The 18,992-nt window shown below is 43.7% G+C and overlaps 1 protein-coding gene across 1 annotated transcript in view; it reads right to left on the reverse strand.

Moving 5' to 3' along the window:
• Positions 1 to 18,992, reverse strand: part of LOC128684757 (chorion peroxidase) — a 61,429-nt gene that overhangs the window by 19,341 nt on the left and 23,096 nt on the right. The window contains exons 7-10 of the mRNA XM_070102102.1: positions 7,896 to 8,110; positions 7,095 to 7,271; positions 6,704 to 6,897; positions 1,516 to 1,702 (exon numbers count right to left, since the gene is read on the reverse strand). Coding sequence (XP_069958203.1) covers positions 1,516 to 1,702; positions 6,704 to 6,897; positions 7,095 to 7,271; positions 7,896 to 8,110 — 773 coding nt within the window. The remainder of the gene's footprint in view (positions 1 to 1,515; positions 1,703 to 6,703; positions 6,898 to 7,094; positions 7,272 to 7,895; positions 8,111 to 18,992) is intronic.

The raw sequence follows: 18,992 nt of genomic DNA on the forward strand, positions 1-18,992 counted from the left end.
AACAGTACTACGTTATGGCGAGATACAGTATATAACAGAACTACGTTATGGGGGATACAGTATATAACAGAACTACGTTATGGGGGATACAGTATATAACAGAACTACGTTATGGAGGGATACAGTATATAACAGAACTACGTTATGGAGGGATACAGTATATAACAGAACTACGTTATGGGGGGATACAGTATATAACAGAACTACGTTATGGAGGGATACAGTATATAACAGAACTACGTTATGGGGGGATACAGTATATAACAGAACTACGTTATGGAGGGATACAGTATATAACAGAACTACGTTATGGGGGGATACAGTATATAACAGAACTACGTTATGGAGGGATACAGTATATAACAGAACCACGTTATGGGGGGATACAGTATATAACAGAACTACGTAATGGAGGGATACAGTATATAACAGAACTACGTTATGGAGGGATACAGTATATAACTGAACTACGTTATGGGGGGATACAGTATATAACAGAACTACGTTATAGGGGGATACAGTATATAAGAGAACTACGTTATGGAGGGATACAGTATATAACAGAACTACGTTATGGAGGGATACAGTATGTAACAGAACCACGTTATGGGGGATACAGTATATAACAGAACTACGTTATGGAGGGATACAGTATATAACAGAACTACGTTATGGGGGATACAGTATATAACAGAACTACGTTATGGGGGATACACTATATAACAGAACTACGTTATAGGGGGATATAGTATATAACAGAACTACTTTATGGGAGGGATACAGTATATAACAGAACTACGTTATGGAGGGATACAGTATATAACAGAACTACGTTATGGGGGGATACAGTATATAACAGAACTACGTTACGGAGGGATACAGTATATAACAGAACTACGTTATAGGGGGATACAGTATATAACAGAACTACGTTATAGGGGGATACAGTATATAACAGAACTACGTTATAGGGGGATACAGTATATAACAGAACTACGTTACGGAGGGATACAGTATATAACAGAACTACGTTACGGAGGGATACAATATATAACAGAACTACGTTACGGAGGGATACAGTATATAACAGAACTACGTTATAGGGGGATACAGTATATAACAGAACTACGTTATAGGGGGATACAGTATATAACAGAACTACGTTATAGGGGGATACAGTATATAACAGAACTACGTTATAGGGGGATACAGTATATAACAGAACTACGTTATGGGGGGATACAGTATATAACAGAACTACGTTATGGGGGGATACAGTATATAACAATAATGTTGTAAAACTCTTCTCAGATGGCTGATAGACTATAAGGACATTTAATTATTTGAAATAAGAGTACAGGAATTTTTCTTCCGATTCTACATTTCAGCTTTAAGACGAAATTCCTTATTCTTAACAAGATAAGTAAGTTGATAAGTAAGACACGTGTGCAACAGTTAAGTAACACCTGTGTCTTACTTATTATCTTATTTCAAGATAAACAAGTGATGACGAACCTGCTAAGAGACAGAGAGCGCCGCGTGTCTGAGCTTCGCAGTTTCCTCCTTGGTTACTATTAACGGGCAAAATGTTGTTACCAGAGGTCCTCAAGAGTCCGTTCCTGAATGTTCTTAAGTTTCGCATTTGTTCATCAGTGGAGCCGTATATTGCAGAGCCGTCTATCCAGTGTGTAATCTGGGTCAGCTGTGTTAAATTCAAACCCAGGATTAATGTAAACTTTTGGTGCAAATTTAGATCAGTATGTGACTTTCGCTATTTTAGAATCTTTCGGGTTATGCTATGTTAAATGAACATCATTTACCATCAATGTCTGCCCAAAATCATTACGAGTTTATTGCAATTATTCAGCTGCATAACACTATGTAAAATCACACGTAGAAACCCAGGTAAAGCTTAACCTGCTTACTTAATGAAAAGTGAAAGGCTGAAGTACGGGGATAAATGAACCCTTCACTGCATTTTTCACTCCATGAACCCCAAATAGGATATTTCTTTTAGTAACACGATCTCTGATGCTTGCAATATCAAGTTATTTCTGTATATTTAAAATTTTAGCAGTAAGGGGGCATCCTAAAATGATCCTCATTGCTTCGCTCTTCTGTTTTTCCAGCCCTCCAAGCTTCCAGCCCTCCAAGCTTCCAGCCCTCCAAGCTTCCAGCCCTCCAAGCTTCCAGCCCTCCAAGCTTCCAGCCCTCCAAGCTTCCAGCCCTCCAAGCTTCCAGCCCTCCAAGCTTCCAGCCCTCCAAGCTTCCAGCCCTCCAAGCTTCCAGCCCTCCAAGCTTCCAGCCCTCCAAGCTTCCAGCCCTCCAAGCTTCCAGCCCTCCAAGCTTCCAGCCCTCCAAGCTTCCAGCCCTCCAAGCTTCCAGCCCTCCAAGCTTCCAGCCCTCCAAGCTTCCAGCCCTCCAAGCTTCCAGCCCTCCAAGCTTCCAGCCCTCCAAGCTTTCAGCCCTCCAAGCTTTCAGCCCTCCAAGCTTCCAGTCCTCCAAGCTTCCAGCCCTCCCAGCTTCCAGTCAGACACAGCTTCCAGTCAGACACAGCTTCCAGTCAGACACAGCTTCCAGTCAGACACAGCTTCCAGTCAACACACATTTCTTAAAAATTCCACTGGCAAAAAGGTTTATTTTCGAGTTTAAAAATCTGTAGCTAATTAATTTTGGGACGCTGAATTCAAATCTAAATTTAGTTTTTTAATAACAAGTACAGTTACTATGAAACAGATCCTCGTGGTGAACGATGTCACTCAGACACAGCCATCATGGCGGAAACCTGATGTTCAGTTTGATGGTCGACAACCGTTGAACACTGGTGCGGGAGATCTACACTGAACACTGGTGAGGGAGAACCACACTGAACACTGGTGAGGGTGAGCCACACTGAACACTGGTGAGGGGTGAGCCAGACTGAATACTGGTGAGGGAGAGCTACACTGAATACTGGTGAGGGAGAACCACACTGAACACTGGTGAGAGAGAGCTACACTGAATACTGGTGAGGGAGAGCTACACTGAATACTGGTGAGGGAGAACCACACTGAACACTGGTAAGGGAGAGCTACACTGAACACTGGTGAGGGTGAGCCACACTGAACACTGGTGAGGGGTGAGCCAGACTGAATACTGGTGAGAGAGAGCTACACTGAATACTGGTGAGAGAGAGCTACACTGAACACTGGTGAGAGAGAGCTACACTGAATACTGGTGAGAGAGAGCTACACTGAATACTGGTGAGAGAGAGCTACACTGAACACTGGTGAGGGAGAGCTACACTGAATACTGGTGAGGGAGAACCACACTGAACACTGGTGAGGGGTGAGCCAGACTGAATACTGGTGAGGGAGAGCTACACTGAACGCTGGTGAGGGAGAACCACACTGAACACTGGTGAGGGAGAACCACACTGAACACTGATGAGGGTGAGCCACACTGAACACTGGTGAGGGAGAACCACACTGAACGCTGGTGAGGGAGAACCACACTGAACACTGGTGAGGGAGAGCTACACTGAACACTGGTGAGGGAGAACCACACTGAACACTGGTGAGGGAGAACCACACTGAACGCTGGTGAGGGAGAGCCACACTGAACACTGGTGAGGGAGAACCACACTGAACACTGGTGAGGGAGAACCACACTGAACACTGGTGAGGGAGAGCTACACTGAACACTGGTGAGGGAGAGCCACACTGAACACTGGTGAGGGAGAGCTACACTGAACACTGGTGAGGGAGAACCACACTGAACACTGATGAGGGTGAGCCACACTGAACACTGGTGAGGGTGAGCCACACTGAACACTGGTGAGGGAGAGCCACACTGAACACTGGTGAGGGAGAACCACACTGAACACTGGTGAGGGAGAGCTACACTGAACACTGGTGAGGGAGAACCACACTGTACACTGGTGAGGGAGAGCTACACTGAACGCTGGTGAGGGAGAACCACACTGAACACTGGTGAGGGAGAACCACACTGAACACTGATGAGGGTGAGCCACACTGAACACTGGTGAGGGAGAACCACACTGAACGCTGGTGAGGGAGAACCACACTGAACACTGGTGAGGGAGAACCACACTGAACACTGATGAGGGTGAGCCACACTGAACACTGGTGAGGGTGAGCCACACTGAACACTGGTGAGGGAGAGCCACACTGAACACTGGTGAGGGTGAGCCACACTGAACACTGGTGAGGGAGAGCTACACTGAACACTGGTGAGTGAGAGCTACACTGAACACTGGTGAGGGAGAGCTACACTGAACACTGGTGAGGGAGAACCACACTGAACACTGATGAGGGTGAGCCACACTGAACACTGGTGAGGGTGAGCCACACTGAACACTGGTGAGGGAGAGCCACACTGAACACTGGTGAGGGAGAACCACACTGAACACTGGTGAGGGAGAGCTACACTGAACACTGGTGAGGGAGAACCACACTGTACACTGGTGAGGGAGAACCACACTGAACACTGGTGAGGGAGAGCCACACTGAACACTGGTGAGGGAGAGCTACACTGAACACTGGTGAGGGAGAGCCACACTGTACACTGGTGAGGGAGAACCACACTGTACACTGGTGAGGGAGAGCTACACTGAACACTGGTGAGGGAGAGCTACACTGAACACTGGTGAGGGAGAACCACACTGTACACTGGTGAGGGAGAACCACACTGTACACTGGTGAGGGAGAACCACACTGAACACTGGTGAGGGAGAGCTACACTGAACACTGGTGAGGGAGAACCACACTGAACACTGGTGAGGGAGAGCTACACTGAACACTGGTGAGGGAGAGCTACACTGAACTCTGGTGAGGGAGAACCACACTGAACACTGGTGAGGGAGAGCCACACTGTACACTGGTGAGGGAGAGCTACACTGTACACTGGTGAGGGAGAGCTACACTGTACACTGGTGAGGGAGAGCTACACTGAACACTGGTGAGGGAGAGCTACACTGAACACTGGTGAGGGAGAGCTACACTGAACACTGGTGAGGGAGAGCCACACTGTACACTGGTGAGGGAGAGCCACACTGAACACTGGTGAGGGTGAGCCACACTGAACACTGGTGAGGGAGAGCCACACTGTACACTGGTGAGGGAGAGCTACACTGAACACTGGTGAGGGAGAGCTACACTGAACACTGGTGAGGGAGAGCCACACTGAACACTGGTGAGGGAGAACCACACTGTACACTGGTGAGGGAGAACCACACTGTACACTGGTGAGGGAGAGCTACACTGAACACTGGTGAGGGAGAGCTACACTGAACACTGGTGAGGGAGAGCCACACTGAACACTGGTGAGGGAGAACCACACTGTACACTGGTGAGGGAGAGCCACACTGAACACTGGTGAGGGAGAGCTACACTGAACACTGGTGAGGGAGAGCTACACTGAACACTGGTGAGGGAGAGCTACACTGAACACTGGTGAGGGAGAGCTACACTGAATACTGGTGAGGGAGAGCTACACTGAATACTGGTGAGGGAGAGCTACACTGAACACTGGTGAGGGAGAGCTACACTGAATACTGGTGAGGGAGAACCACACTGAACACTGGTGAGGGAGAGCTACACTGAATGCTGGTGAGGGAGAACCACACTGTACACTGGTGAGGGAGAACCACACTGTACACTGGTGAGGGAGAACCACACTGAACACTGGTGAGGGAGAGCTACACTGAACACTGGTGAGGGAGAGCCACACTGTACACTGGTGAGGGAGAACCACACTGTACACTGGTGAGGGAGAACCACACTGAACACTGGTGAGGGAGAGCCACACTGAACACTGGTGAGGGTGAACCACACTGAACACTGGTGAGGGTGAACCACACTGAACACTGGTGAGGGTGAACCACACTGAACACTGGTGAGGGTGAACCACACTGAACACTGGTGAGGGAGAACCACACTGAACACTGGTGAGGGTGAACCACACTGAACACTGGTGAGGGTGAACCACACTGAGCACTGGTGAGGGTGAACCACACTGAACACTGGTGAGGGTGAGCCACACTGAACACTGGTGTGGCAGAAGCCCGCCCCGTACAGCCATGATAACGAAATACATGATCCCATCCCCATCGCCTGGCGTGAAGGACCGGCCGTCAGGAATGGGAGTCCATAACTAATAAGAAAGCTCCAGGTTCCTACCATGGCAATGCTTTTACGCTTCCACCACATTAACATAATATGATAATTGCTTTAGGAGAGATCCCCTTCAAGAGAGGTGCCCTCATGCTGAAGAAGGGCTCTTGATCAATGAAATATGAACTAGCCTCTCCTTCCTTGAATTAAACCTGACTTCCTTCAGTTCCCCAGGCACTGAATGACATCTTCTGGTGAACTGCTTCCCAGTGATTATAATATTTGCAAGCAAATTTTGCCTCTTCGTTTAGTAAATATATCTAATCCATACCAGTCAGTTACGAACAGCATAATCTGTTATATATTTTTTCTAATAATAGAATGTAAGTAATGTACATGTGACTTTAAGGAATGTGTATGGAAGGAACAGATGTACAGACGGCGCCTGGGTTCCACTACGAAATTCTACATAAAGATAATCATTGATTACGCCTGTCAAGTCTGCAGTTGTAACAGCACAAAATACAATTACCAGGGGTGATGTGAAGTATTATAATGATAGTAAATACTGCATCAGTGACACTACCAACCTGCTCGGCATAGCCAAAAACACATTCTGAGCCAGCGCCCACGGCGACCATACTTCTGACGAAGTTCATGCAGGTTCTGCCTAGGCGTCCAAAGAAGGCGTCACCAGTAAGATCAATGGGAAAACACCTAGGATGACGCATGGCCGGGGGTGCCAGTGTTCCATTAGGGCAGCACTGAATTCCTTCTCCATTTTCTGAGGGTGCATAATATTATAATCAGTTTCAACAGAAACACTACATATAGATTGCTGTTCATATTCAAATATTGTGGTATAGATATTGTTGATATTCAACTTAACATAAATATTGTAAGCTTAACTTTCATGAGTTTTGGAAAGACTCACATAAGCATTATAGACAAGAACGATTGTAAATTGTTAATTTATCTTACCCATAGTAGGGAAGGGAACATGGGTAATTTCATGGTCAATGAACTGTCCCCACACCATGAAAGACGAGGTGTAAAACTGATCTGGACGGTTTACGTCTGGTAACACGCTACTGCTAACACGACGCACACCGGGGAGAGGAGAGCCATCTGTTGCTCTGGAGCGAGGCTCAAACACTCCTATACAGAAGCACCTTTATAGTTCACTAAATTAAGGGTTTTCAGTTATACCTAACAAAATATTATCAGCAACAACCTAAAATATTTTAATCAGGAGAAGGCCTCGATCAATTACCCGAAAGCTCCTCCTGATTCGGTGATTTTCATATTTCTTTTGCTAAATAAGATATCAGGAACTAAAATATATGTTATCCCAAAATAGATATAAGTATATTTATCTGCAAAACAAATACAAAAATATCATAGCTTATAATGTTTTAGTTTAATCTTGAAAAAGTGGACAGGCAATCCTGCAGAAAGACTTTGTCAAATTACCAAAATGTGCATAAAGTTAGATATCACATAACTACGACCAGTGTCCGGAAATTTTTTTCCACTATTCAGGACAAACGACCCTTCAATGGGGACGCCTGTTGCTGCGGAATGAATTTTTGTCCAAAGAAATGGAGCTGTCTTTCCCTTGGGTCAACTCTGAGTACCTTTCATTTCTTAGAAACTACAAGATAAACACAGGATTTAACGTTTCCTCCAAAAAAAAACAAGTATGAGAAGCAAAATTCTTTCTTAATATAAATAAATGTTATGAGCATCAAATACTGACCATTAATGTATTCCAATACTGACCATCTTCATAAGTTGGTGGTAAGATCCTTTGGGTAGGAGTGTTGCTCTTGCCCCAGATGGGGTTAGCAAGGTTGTTGCAAGATCCATCAACAGTACGGTACTTGGAGTTGGGATTGGGGCAGGTGGGAACCTGAGGACACAAACTTTCAAGACTTGTACCTCTCACCGGCATGTTCCTCAGGCCAAATGATGCTTGATTCCGTGTTAAACTAAAGCTGAAAATGTAAAAGAAGGATTAGCATTCATAAGCAAGATGCCAAAAGATTCATAAAGTGAGATATCGCAAGAAATCTCTCTCTCTCTCTCTCTGTCTCTCTCTCTCTCTCTCTCTTTCTATATATATATATATATATATATATATATATATATATATATATATATATATATATATATATATATATATATAGAGAGAGAGAGAGAGAGAGAGAGAGAGAGAGAGCAAATGAGAGAGTGGGTGAGATGTTATCAACAAATTTTGTTGAAAATAAGAAAAAGTTTTGGAGTGAGATTAACAAGTTAAGAAAGCCTAGAGAACAAATGGATTTGTCAGTTAAAAATAGGAGAGGAGAGTTATTAAATGGAGAGTTAGAGGTATTGGGAAGATGGAGGGAATATTTTGAGGAATTGTTAAATGTTGATGAAGATAGGGAAGCTGTGATTTCGTGTACAGGGCAAGGAGGAATAACATCTTGTAGGAGTGAGGAAGAGCCAGTTGTGAGTGTGGGGGAAGTTCGTGAGGCAGTAGGTAAAATGAAAGGGGGTAAGGCAGCCGGGATTGATGGGATAAAGATAGAAATGTTAAAAGCAGGTGGGGATATAGTTTTGGAGTGGTTGGTGCAATTATTTAATAAATGTATGGAAGAGGGTAAGGTACCTAGGGATTGGCAGAGAGCATGCATAGTTCCTTTGTATAAAGGCAAAGGGGATAAAAAAGAGTGCAAAAATTATAGGGGGATAAGTCTGTTGAGTATACCTGGTAAAGTGTATGGTAGAGTTATAATTGAAAGAATTAAGAGTAAGACGGAGAATAGGATAGCAGATGAACAAGGAGGCTTTAGGAAAGGTAGGGGGTGTGTGGACCAGGTGTTTACAGTGAAACATATAAGTGAACAGTATTTAGATAAGGCTAAAGAGGTCTTTGTGGCATTTATGGATTTGGAAAAGGCGTATGACAGGGTGGATAGGGGGGCAATGTGGCAGATGTTGCAAGTGTATGGTGTAGGAGGTAGGTTACTGAAAGCAGTGAAGAGTTTTTACGAGGATAGTGAGGCTCAAGTTAGAGTATGTTGGAAAGAGGGAAATTTTTTCCCAGTAAAAGTAGGCCTTAGACAAGGATGTGTGATGTCACCGTGGTTGTTTAATATATTTATAGATGGGGTTGTAAGAGAAGTAAATGCGAGGGTCTTGGCAAGAGGCGTGGAGTTAAAAAGATAAAGAATCACACACAAAGTGGGAGTTGTCACAGCTGCTCTTTGCTGATGACACTGTGCTCTTGGGAGATTCTGAAGAGAAGTTGCAGAGATTGGTGGATGAATTTGGTAGGGTGTGCAAAAGAAGAAAATTAAAGGTGAATACAGGAAAGAGTAAGGTTATGAGGATAACAAAAAGATTAGGTGATGAAAGATTGGATATCAGATTGGAGGGAGAGAGTATGAGGTGGTGAACGTATTCAGATATTTGGGAGTGGACGTGTCAGCGGATGGGTCTATGAAAGATGAAGTGAATCATAGAATTGATGAGGGAAAAAGAGTGAGTGGTGCACTTAGGAGTCTGTGGAGACAAAGAACTTCGTCCTTGGAGGCAAAGAGGGGAATGTATGAGAGTATAGTTTTACCAACGCTCTTATATGGGTGTGAAGCGTGGGTGATGAATGTTGCAGTGAGGAGAAGGCTGGAGGCAGTGGAGATGTCATGTCTGAGGGCAATGTGTGGTGTGAATATAATGCAGAGAATTCGTAGTTTGGAAGTTAGGAGGAGGTGCGGGATTACCAAAACTGTTGTCCAGAGGGCTGAGGAAGGGTTGTTGAGGTGGTTCGGACATGTAGAGAGAATGGAGCGAAACAGAATGACTTCAAGAGTGTATCAGTCTGTAGTGGAAGGAAGGCGGGGTAGGGGTCGGCCTAGGAAAGGTTGGAGGGAGGGGGTAAAGGAGGTTTTGTGTGCGAGGGGCTTGGACTTCCAGCAGGCATGCGTGAGCGTGTTTGATAGGAGTGAATGGAGACAAATGGTTTTTAATACTTGACGTGCTGTTGGAGTGTGAGCAAAGTAACATTTATGAAGGGATTCAGGGAAACCGGCAGGCCGGACTTGAGTCCTGGAGATGGGAAGTACAGTGCCTGCACTCTGAAGGAGGGGTGTTAATGTTGCAGTTTAAAAACTGTAGTGTAAAGCACCCTTCTGGCAAGACAGTGATGGAGTGAATGATGGTGAAAGTTTTTCTTTTTCGGGCCACCCTGCCTTGGTGGGAATCGGCCAGTGTGATATATATAAATAATATATATATATATATATATATATATATATATATATATATATATATATATATATATATATATATATATATATATATATATATATATATATATATATATATATATATATGTCGTGCCGAATAGGCAGAACTTGCGATCTTGGCTTAAATAGCAACGTTCATTTTGACATATAGGACAAGTGAAAATTTGTGTATGCAATAATGTCGCCAAAATCATTCTGAACCTAACGAAAAAAGTATATTTCACTGTGTTTGTATAGTATTAAATATATTAAATATAGTATTAAATATATTTCACTGTGTTTGTATAGTATTAAATTATTGTAAACAAATCTAAAATATATTTAGTTGGGTTAGGCTAAAATAAATTGCTCTTGCTGTAATAAGGTTAGGTAAGTTTTCTAAGATTGTTTTGATGCAAAATTAAAAATTTTTACATTAACATTAATGAAAAAAAATATATCTTTAAACGTTTAAGAGAAAATTTTAGAAAGGACTTAATTTTAAATGATTTCTTGCTAAGTGACCAGTTTTACATATTCGGCACGACACACACACACACACACACACACACATGTATATATATATATATATATATATATATATATATATATATATATATATATATATATATATATATATATATATATATATATATATATATATATATATATATATATATATATATATATATATATAATATATACATATAATATATACATATACATATATGTCGTGCCGGATAGGTATAACTTGCTATTTTGGCCTAAACAGCAACGCTCTTCTTGCCGAATAGCGCAAGCGAAAATTGGTGTGCAATAATTTCACAAAAATCTTTACGAACCTAACGAAGAAAATACATTTCATTGTGTTTGTTTATTATTAAATTAGTGTAAACTTATCTAAAATATATGTAGTTGGATTAGGCTAAATTAAATTGCGCTTGTTATAATAAAGTTAGGTAAGTTTTCTAAGGTTCTTTTGGTACAAAATTATTAATTTTTACATGAACGTAAATGAAAAAAATATATATTTAAACGTATAAGAGAAAATTTTAGAAAGGACTTAATTTTAAATGAGTTTTTACTAACTGATCACTTTACCTATTCGGCACGATACACATACACACACACACACATATATATATATATATATATATATATATATATATATATATATATATATATATATATATATATATATATATATATATATATATATATATAACAAAAAAGGCACAATACCGTGACTGGAACGATACACAAATAACCCGCACATAAAAGAGAGAAGCTTACAACGACGTTTCGGTCCGACTTGGACCATTGACAAAGTCACACTAACCAGAGGTTAGGTTAGGTTAGGTAAGGTTCGTCAGGAAACAGGACAAATACTAACCAGAGGTGGAGCAGGACGGCTATATATAGGCAGGAAGAGGTAGTGGTAGTAGTAGTAGTACAAGAATTGTATGTAATACCGACAAGATGAAATTAAGACATGCACAACACCCGGGCATCCCCAACGTAGACGTTTCGCCATCCAGCCAGTCGCTGGATGGCGAAACGTCCACAACAAAGACAACCAGACGCCGCACATGTGTCTTAATTTCATCAGTAGTTGTAGTAGTAGTAGAAGAAGAAGAGGTAGTAGTAGTGGTAGTGGTAGAAGTGGGAAATAAGGAAGACGAGCCAGTCAAATACAAAGGAAGGGGAGCACTGCAAGAGAGCTAGATGCCCACAGAGGGAGAGCAAGCGCACAGAGGTGCGTGAAAGGGGAAGTGGTGAAATAAATGAAGAAGGAACAGAAACACGAGACAGGAGAGAGAAAGACAACCCAGAGGAGAAAAGGAAAGAGGAAAGAGGAAGAGGAAGAACAAGAAAAAGAAAAAGAAAAAATGAGGATTCAGGTTAAGTCACGGGTGTTCTGAAGTTTGGAGCATTTAACAATGTAGTGGGAGAGGAAGGCTGGCCAAATCCCTCACTCCCTTTCTTGGTACTTTTTCTCCTGCCCACCTCCGTCACTCTCAAGACTTCATTGAACGGGTTCGCTCTCTCCCAACCTGTAAGATGCTTAGTCTTGACGTTGAGTCCCTCTTCACCAATGTCCCTCTTGATGATGTCCTTGATTTCCTTAGAGAGAAGGCCCATGAAGGGTTTCTTCATCTCCCTATCCCCACTGATGTCTTTCTTGATCTGATCCGCCTCTGTGTGGACTCTAACTCCTTTTCCTTCCAAGGGAAATATTATTCTCAAACCTTCGGTGTCGCTATGGGCTCTCCTCTCTCTCCTGTCCTTGCTAATCTTTACATGGAATACTTCGAGACTGTTCTTCTTCCTACCCTCGATGTGCAACCTTCACTCTGGCTCCGCTATGTGGATGACATCTTTGCTCTGTGGCCTCATGACTCCAGTCTCTTCCAACCTTTTCTTGAAGCTCTTAATAATCTTGCCCCTTCCATTAAGTTTAAAGCTGAATGGGAATCTAATTCCTTGCTTCCTTTCCTTGATGTCCATGTCCACCGCTCAGATACAGGTTTTTCTTTTTCCGTTTATAGTAAACCTATGCACAGTGGCATGTACATTCACTACTTTTCCTATCATGCTTCCCCTGTCAAGAAAAGTGTTCTTATCTCCCTCTTTCTCCGTGCCCTCCGCATCTGTGATTCTCAGTTCCTTCCAGCAGAAATTTCCACTCTTCATAATTCGTTCTCCCGTCTTGGCTACCCTTCCCATTTCATAGACTCTGCCCTCTCACGTGCTAAAAGCAATTTCTTCTCTCCCAAATTCTCTACTCATGAGAACTCTTCTATCCTCTGCCTTCCCTACATTTCCGGTCTTTCTAATCTCAACAATTCTCTCCGTCATTTAGACATCAAGCTTACCTTCCGCCAGACTAACACTCTTCGCACTAATCTCGTTCATACCTCTCCTCCCTCTACAGATGTTCCTGGTGTCTACTCTATTTCTTGCTCCTCCTGTCCTCTTCAATACTTCGGAGAAACTGGTCGATCTCTTTCTGACAGACTTAGGGAGCACAAAAATAGTGTTAGGCTTGCCGACACTAACAATGCTCTTTTCTGTCACGTCAGAGATCATAGCCATCCTATTGACTGGTCTTCTGCTAAAACTGTCTTCCCTACTTCCAACTCGAACAGTCGCCGTCTAGTTGAATCCTCTCTAATACACATCTTTCCTTGTATGAACCTTAGCCCTGGCTTCGTCTCTGTAGATGCCTTCCTCTCCCACTACATTGTAAAATGCTCCAAACTTCAGAACACCCGTGACTTAACCTGAATCCTCATTTTTTCTTTTTCTTTTTCTTCTTCTTCCTCTTCCTCTTTCCTCTTTCCTTTTCTCCTCTGGGTTGTCTTTCTCTCTCCTGTCTCGTGTTTCTGTTCCTTCTTCATTTATTTCACCACTTCCCCTTTCACGCACCTCTGTGCGCTTGCTCTCCCTCTGTGGGTTTCTAGCTCTCTTGCAGTGCTCCCCTTCCTTTGTATTTGACTGGCTCGTCATCCTTATTTCCCACTTCTACCACTACCACTACTACTACCTCTTCTTCTTCTACTACTACTACAACTACTGATGAAATTAAGACACATGTGCGGCGTCTGGTTGTCTTTGTTGTGGACGTTTCGTCATCCAGTGACTGGCTGGATGGCGAAACGTCTACGTTGGGGATGCCCGGGTGTTGTGCATGTGTCTTAATTTCATCTTGTCGGTATTACATACAATTCTTGTACTACTATTACTACTACTACTACTACTACCACTACCTCTTCCTGCCTATATATAGCCGTCCTGCTCCACCTCTGGTTAGTGTGACTTTGTAAATGGTCCAAGTCGGACCGAAACGTCGTCGTAAGCTTCTCTCTTTTATGTGCGGGTTATTTGTATATATATATATATATATATATATATATATATATATATATATATATATATATATATATATCTATATATATATATATATATATATATATATATATATCTGTGAATAAACAGAAGAATTGACGGTGATTCCAGCCATATTCCAGGCACGTAAAATGGTTTCTATAGGAAAATATGGGAGTGAGGACGTGTGGCATGTGTGCATCAAGGCTGGACCTGCTGTTCACCAGGATAACAATTTTAATCTCCATCCATTCTTCCGTTCATTCACTGACAGACGTTCACTAAGCTTTATCCTGAGTTCATAAAATATTTAGCTTTGAGGTGAATGATAAATAATATATGTACTATGATACCTTCGTTAGCTGTGGGAAGGCAGAGAATAGTCACAGATGGTGACCACTCATGCAGACATGTCACAGTAGTCACAGATGGTGACCACTCATGCAGATATGTCACAGTTGTCACTGATGGTGACCACTCATGCAGACATGTCACAGTTGACACTGATGGTGACCACTCATGCAGACATGTCACAGTAGTCACAGATGGTGACCACTCATGCAGACATGTCACAGTAGTCACAGATGGTGACCACTCATGCAGACATGTCACAGTAGTCACAGATGGTAACCACTCATGCAGACATGTCACAGTAGTCACAGATGGTGACCACTCATCCAGAAATGTCACAGTAGTCACAGATGGTGATGACTCAGCAGACATGTCACAGTAGTCACAGACGGTAACCACTCATGCAGACATGTCACAGTAGTCACAGATGGTGACCACTCATGCAGACATGTCACAGTAGTCACAGATGGTGACCACTCATGCAGACATGTCACAGTAGTCACAGATGGTGACCACTCATGCAGACATGTCACAGTAGTCACAGATGGTGACCACTCATGCAGACATGTCACAGTAGTCACAGATGGTGACCACTCATGCAGACATGTCACAGTAGTCACAGATGGTGACCACTCATGCAGACATGTCACAGTAGTCACAGATGGTGACCACTCATGCAGACATGTCACAGTAGTCACAGATGGTGACCACTCATGCAGACATGTCACAGTAGTCACAGATGGTGACCACTCATGCAGACATGTCACAGTAGTCACAGATGGTGACCACTCATGCAGACATGTCACAGTAGTCACAGATGGTGACCACTCATGCAGACATGTCACAGTAGTCACAGATGGTGACCACTCATGCAGACATGTCACAGTTGTCACAGATGGTGACCACTCATGCAGACATGTCACAGTTGTCACTGATGGTGACCACTCATGCAGACATGTCACAGTTGTCACTGATGGTGACCACTCATGCAGACATGTCACAGTAGTCACAGATGGTGACCACTCATGCATACATGTCACAGTAGTCACAGATGGTGACCACTCATGCAGACATGTCACAGTAGTCACAGATGGTGATCACTTATGCAGACATGTCACAGTAGTCACAAATGTTGACCACTCATGCAGACATGTCACAGTAGTCACAGATGGTGACCACTCATGCATACATGTCACAGTAGTCACAGATGGTGACCACTCATGCATACATGTCACAGTAGTCACAGATGGTGACCACTCATGCAGACATGTCACAGTAGTCACAGATGGTGATCACTTATGCAGACATGTCACAGTAGTCACAAATGTTGACCACTCATGCAGACATGTCACAGTAGTCACAGATGGTGACCACTCATGCAGACATGTCACAGTAGTCACAGATGGTGACCACTCATGCAGACATGTCACAGTAGTCACAGATGGTGACCACTCATGCAGACATGTCACAGTAGTCACAGATGGTGACCAATCATGCAGACATGTCACAGTAGTCACAGATGTTGACCACTCATGCAGACATGTCACAGTAGTCACAGATGGTGACCACTCATGCATACATGTCACAGTAGTCACAGATGGTGATCACTTATGCAGACATGTCACAGTAGTCACAAATGTTGACCACTCATGCAGACATGTCACAGTAGTCACAGATGGTGACCACTCATGCAGACATGTCACAGTAGTCACAGATGTTGACCACTCATGCAGACATGTCACAGTAGTCACAAATGTTGACCACTCATGCAGACATGTCTCAGTAGTCACAGATGGTGACCACTCATGTAGACATGTCACAGTAGTCACAGATGGTGACCACTCATGCAGATATGTCACAGTTGTCACTGATGGTGACCACTCATGCAGACATGTCACAGTTGTCACTGATGGTGACCACTCATGCAGACATGTCACAGTAGTCACAGATGGTGACCACTCATGCAGACATGTCACAGTAGTCACAGATGGTGACCACTCATGCAGACATGTCACAGTAGTCACAGATGGTAACCACTCATGCAGACATGTCACAGTAGTCACAGATGGTGACCACTCATGCAGAAATGTCACAGTAGTCACAGATGGTGATGACTCAGCAGACATGTCACAGTAGTCACAGACGGTAACCACTCATGCAGACATGTCACAGTAGTCACAGATGGTGACCACTCATGCAGACATGTCACAGTAGTCACAGATGGTGACCACTCATGCAGACATGTCACAGTAGTCACAGATGGTGACCACTCAAGCAGACATGTCACAGTAGTCACAGATGGTGACCACTCATGCAGACATGTCACAGTAGTCACAGATGGTGACCACTCATGCAGACATGTCACAGTAGTCACAGATGGTGACCACTCATGCAGACATGTCACAGTAGTCACAGATGGTGACCACTCATGCAGACATGTCACAGTAGTCACAGATGGTGACCACTCATGCAGACATGTCACAGTAGTCACAGATGGTGACCACTCATGCAGACATGTCACAGTAGTCACAGATGGTGACCACTCATGCAGACATGTCACAGTAGTCACAGATGGTGACCACTCATGCAGACATGTCACAGTAGTCACAGATGGTGACCACTCATGCAGACATGTCACAGTTGTCACAGATGGTGACCACTCATGCAGACATGTCACAGTTGTCACTGATGGTGACCACTCATGCAGACATGTCACAGTTGTCACTGATGGTGACCACTCATGCAGACATGTCACAGTAGTCACAGATGGTGACCACTCATGCATACATGTCACAGTAGTCACAGATGGTGACCACTCATGCAGACATGTCACAGTAGTCACAGATGGTGATCACTTATGCAGACATGTCACAGTAGTCACAAATGTTGACCACTCATGCAGACATGTCACAGTAGTCACAGATGGTGACCACTCATGCATACATGTCACAGTAGTCACAGATGGTGACCACTCATGCATACATGTCACAGTAGTCACAGATGGTGACCACTCATGCAGACATGTCACAGTAGTCACAGATGGTGATCACTTATGCAGACATGTCACAGTAGTCACAAATGTTGACCACTCATGCAGACATGTCACAGTAGTCACAGATGGTGACCACTCATGCAGACATGTCACAGTAGTCACAGATGGTGACCACTCATGCAGACATGTCACAGTAGTCACAGATGGTGACCACTCATGCAGACATGTCACAGTAGTCACAGATGGTGACCAATCATGCAGACATGTCACAGTAGTCACAGATGTTGACCACTCATGCAGACATGTCACAGTAGTCACAGATGGTGACCACTCATGCATACATGTCACAGTAGTCACAGATGGTGATCACTTATGCAGACATGTCACAGTAGTCACAAATGTTGACCACTCATGCAGACATGTCACAGTAGTCACAGATGGTGACCACTCATGCAGACATGTCACAGTAGTCACAGATGTTGACCACTCATGCAGACATGTCACAGTAGTCACAAATGTTGACCACTCATGCAGACATGTCACAGTAGTCACAGATGGTGACCACTCATGCAGACATGTCACAGTAGTCACAGATGGTGACCACTCATGCAGACATGTCACAGTAGTCACAGACGGTGATCACTTATGCAGACATGTCACAGTAGTCACAGATGTTGACCACTCATGCAGACATGTCACAGTAGTCACAGATGGTGACCACTCATGCAGACATGTCACAGTAGTCACAGATGGTGACCACTCATGCAGACATGTCACAGTAGTCACAGATGGTGACCACTCATGCAGACATGTCACAGTAGTCACAGATGGTGACCACTCATGCAGACATGTCACAGTAGTCACAGATGGTGACCACTCATGCAGACATGTCACAGTAGTCACAGATGGTGACCACTCATGCAGACATGTCACAGTAGTCACAGATGGTGACCACTCATGCAGACATGTCACAGTAGTCACAGATGGTGACCACTCATGCAGACATGTCACAGTAGTCACAGATGGTGACCACTCATACAGACATGTCACAGTAGTCACAGATGGTGACGACTCATGCAGACATGTCACAGTAGTCACAGATGGTGACCACTCATGCAGACATGTCACAGTAGTCGCAGATGGTGACCACTCATGCAGACATGTCACAGTAGTCACAGATGGTGATCACTTATGCAGACATGTCACAGTAGTCACAGATGTTGACCACTCATGCAGACATGTCACAGTAGTCACAGATGGTGACCACTCATGCAGACATGTCACAGTAGTCACAGATGTTGACCACTCATGCAGACATGTCACAGTAGTCACAGATGGTGACGACTCATGCAGACATGTCACAGTAGTCACAGA

This window comes from Cherax quadricarinatus, chromosome 5 (genome assembly GCF_038502225.1).
Source record: "Cherax quadricarinatus isolate ZL_2023a chromosome 5, ASM3850222v1, whole genome shotgun sequence".
NCBI classification, from domain to species: domain Eukaryota; kingdom Metazoa; phylum Arthropoda; class Malacostraca; order Decapoda; family Parastacidae; genus Cherax; species Cherax quadricarinatus.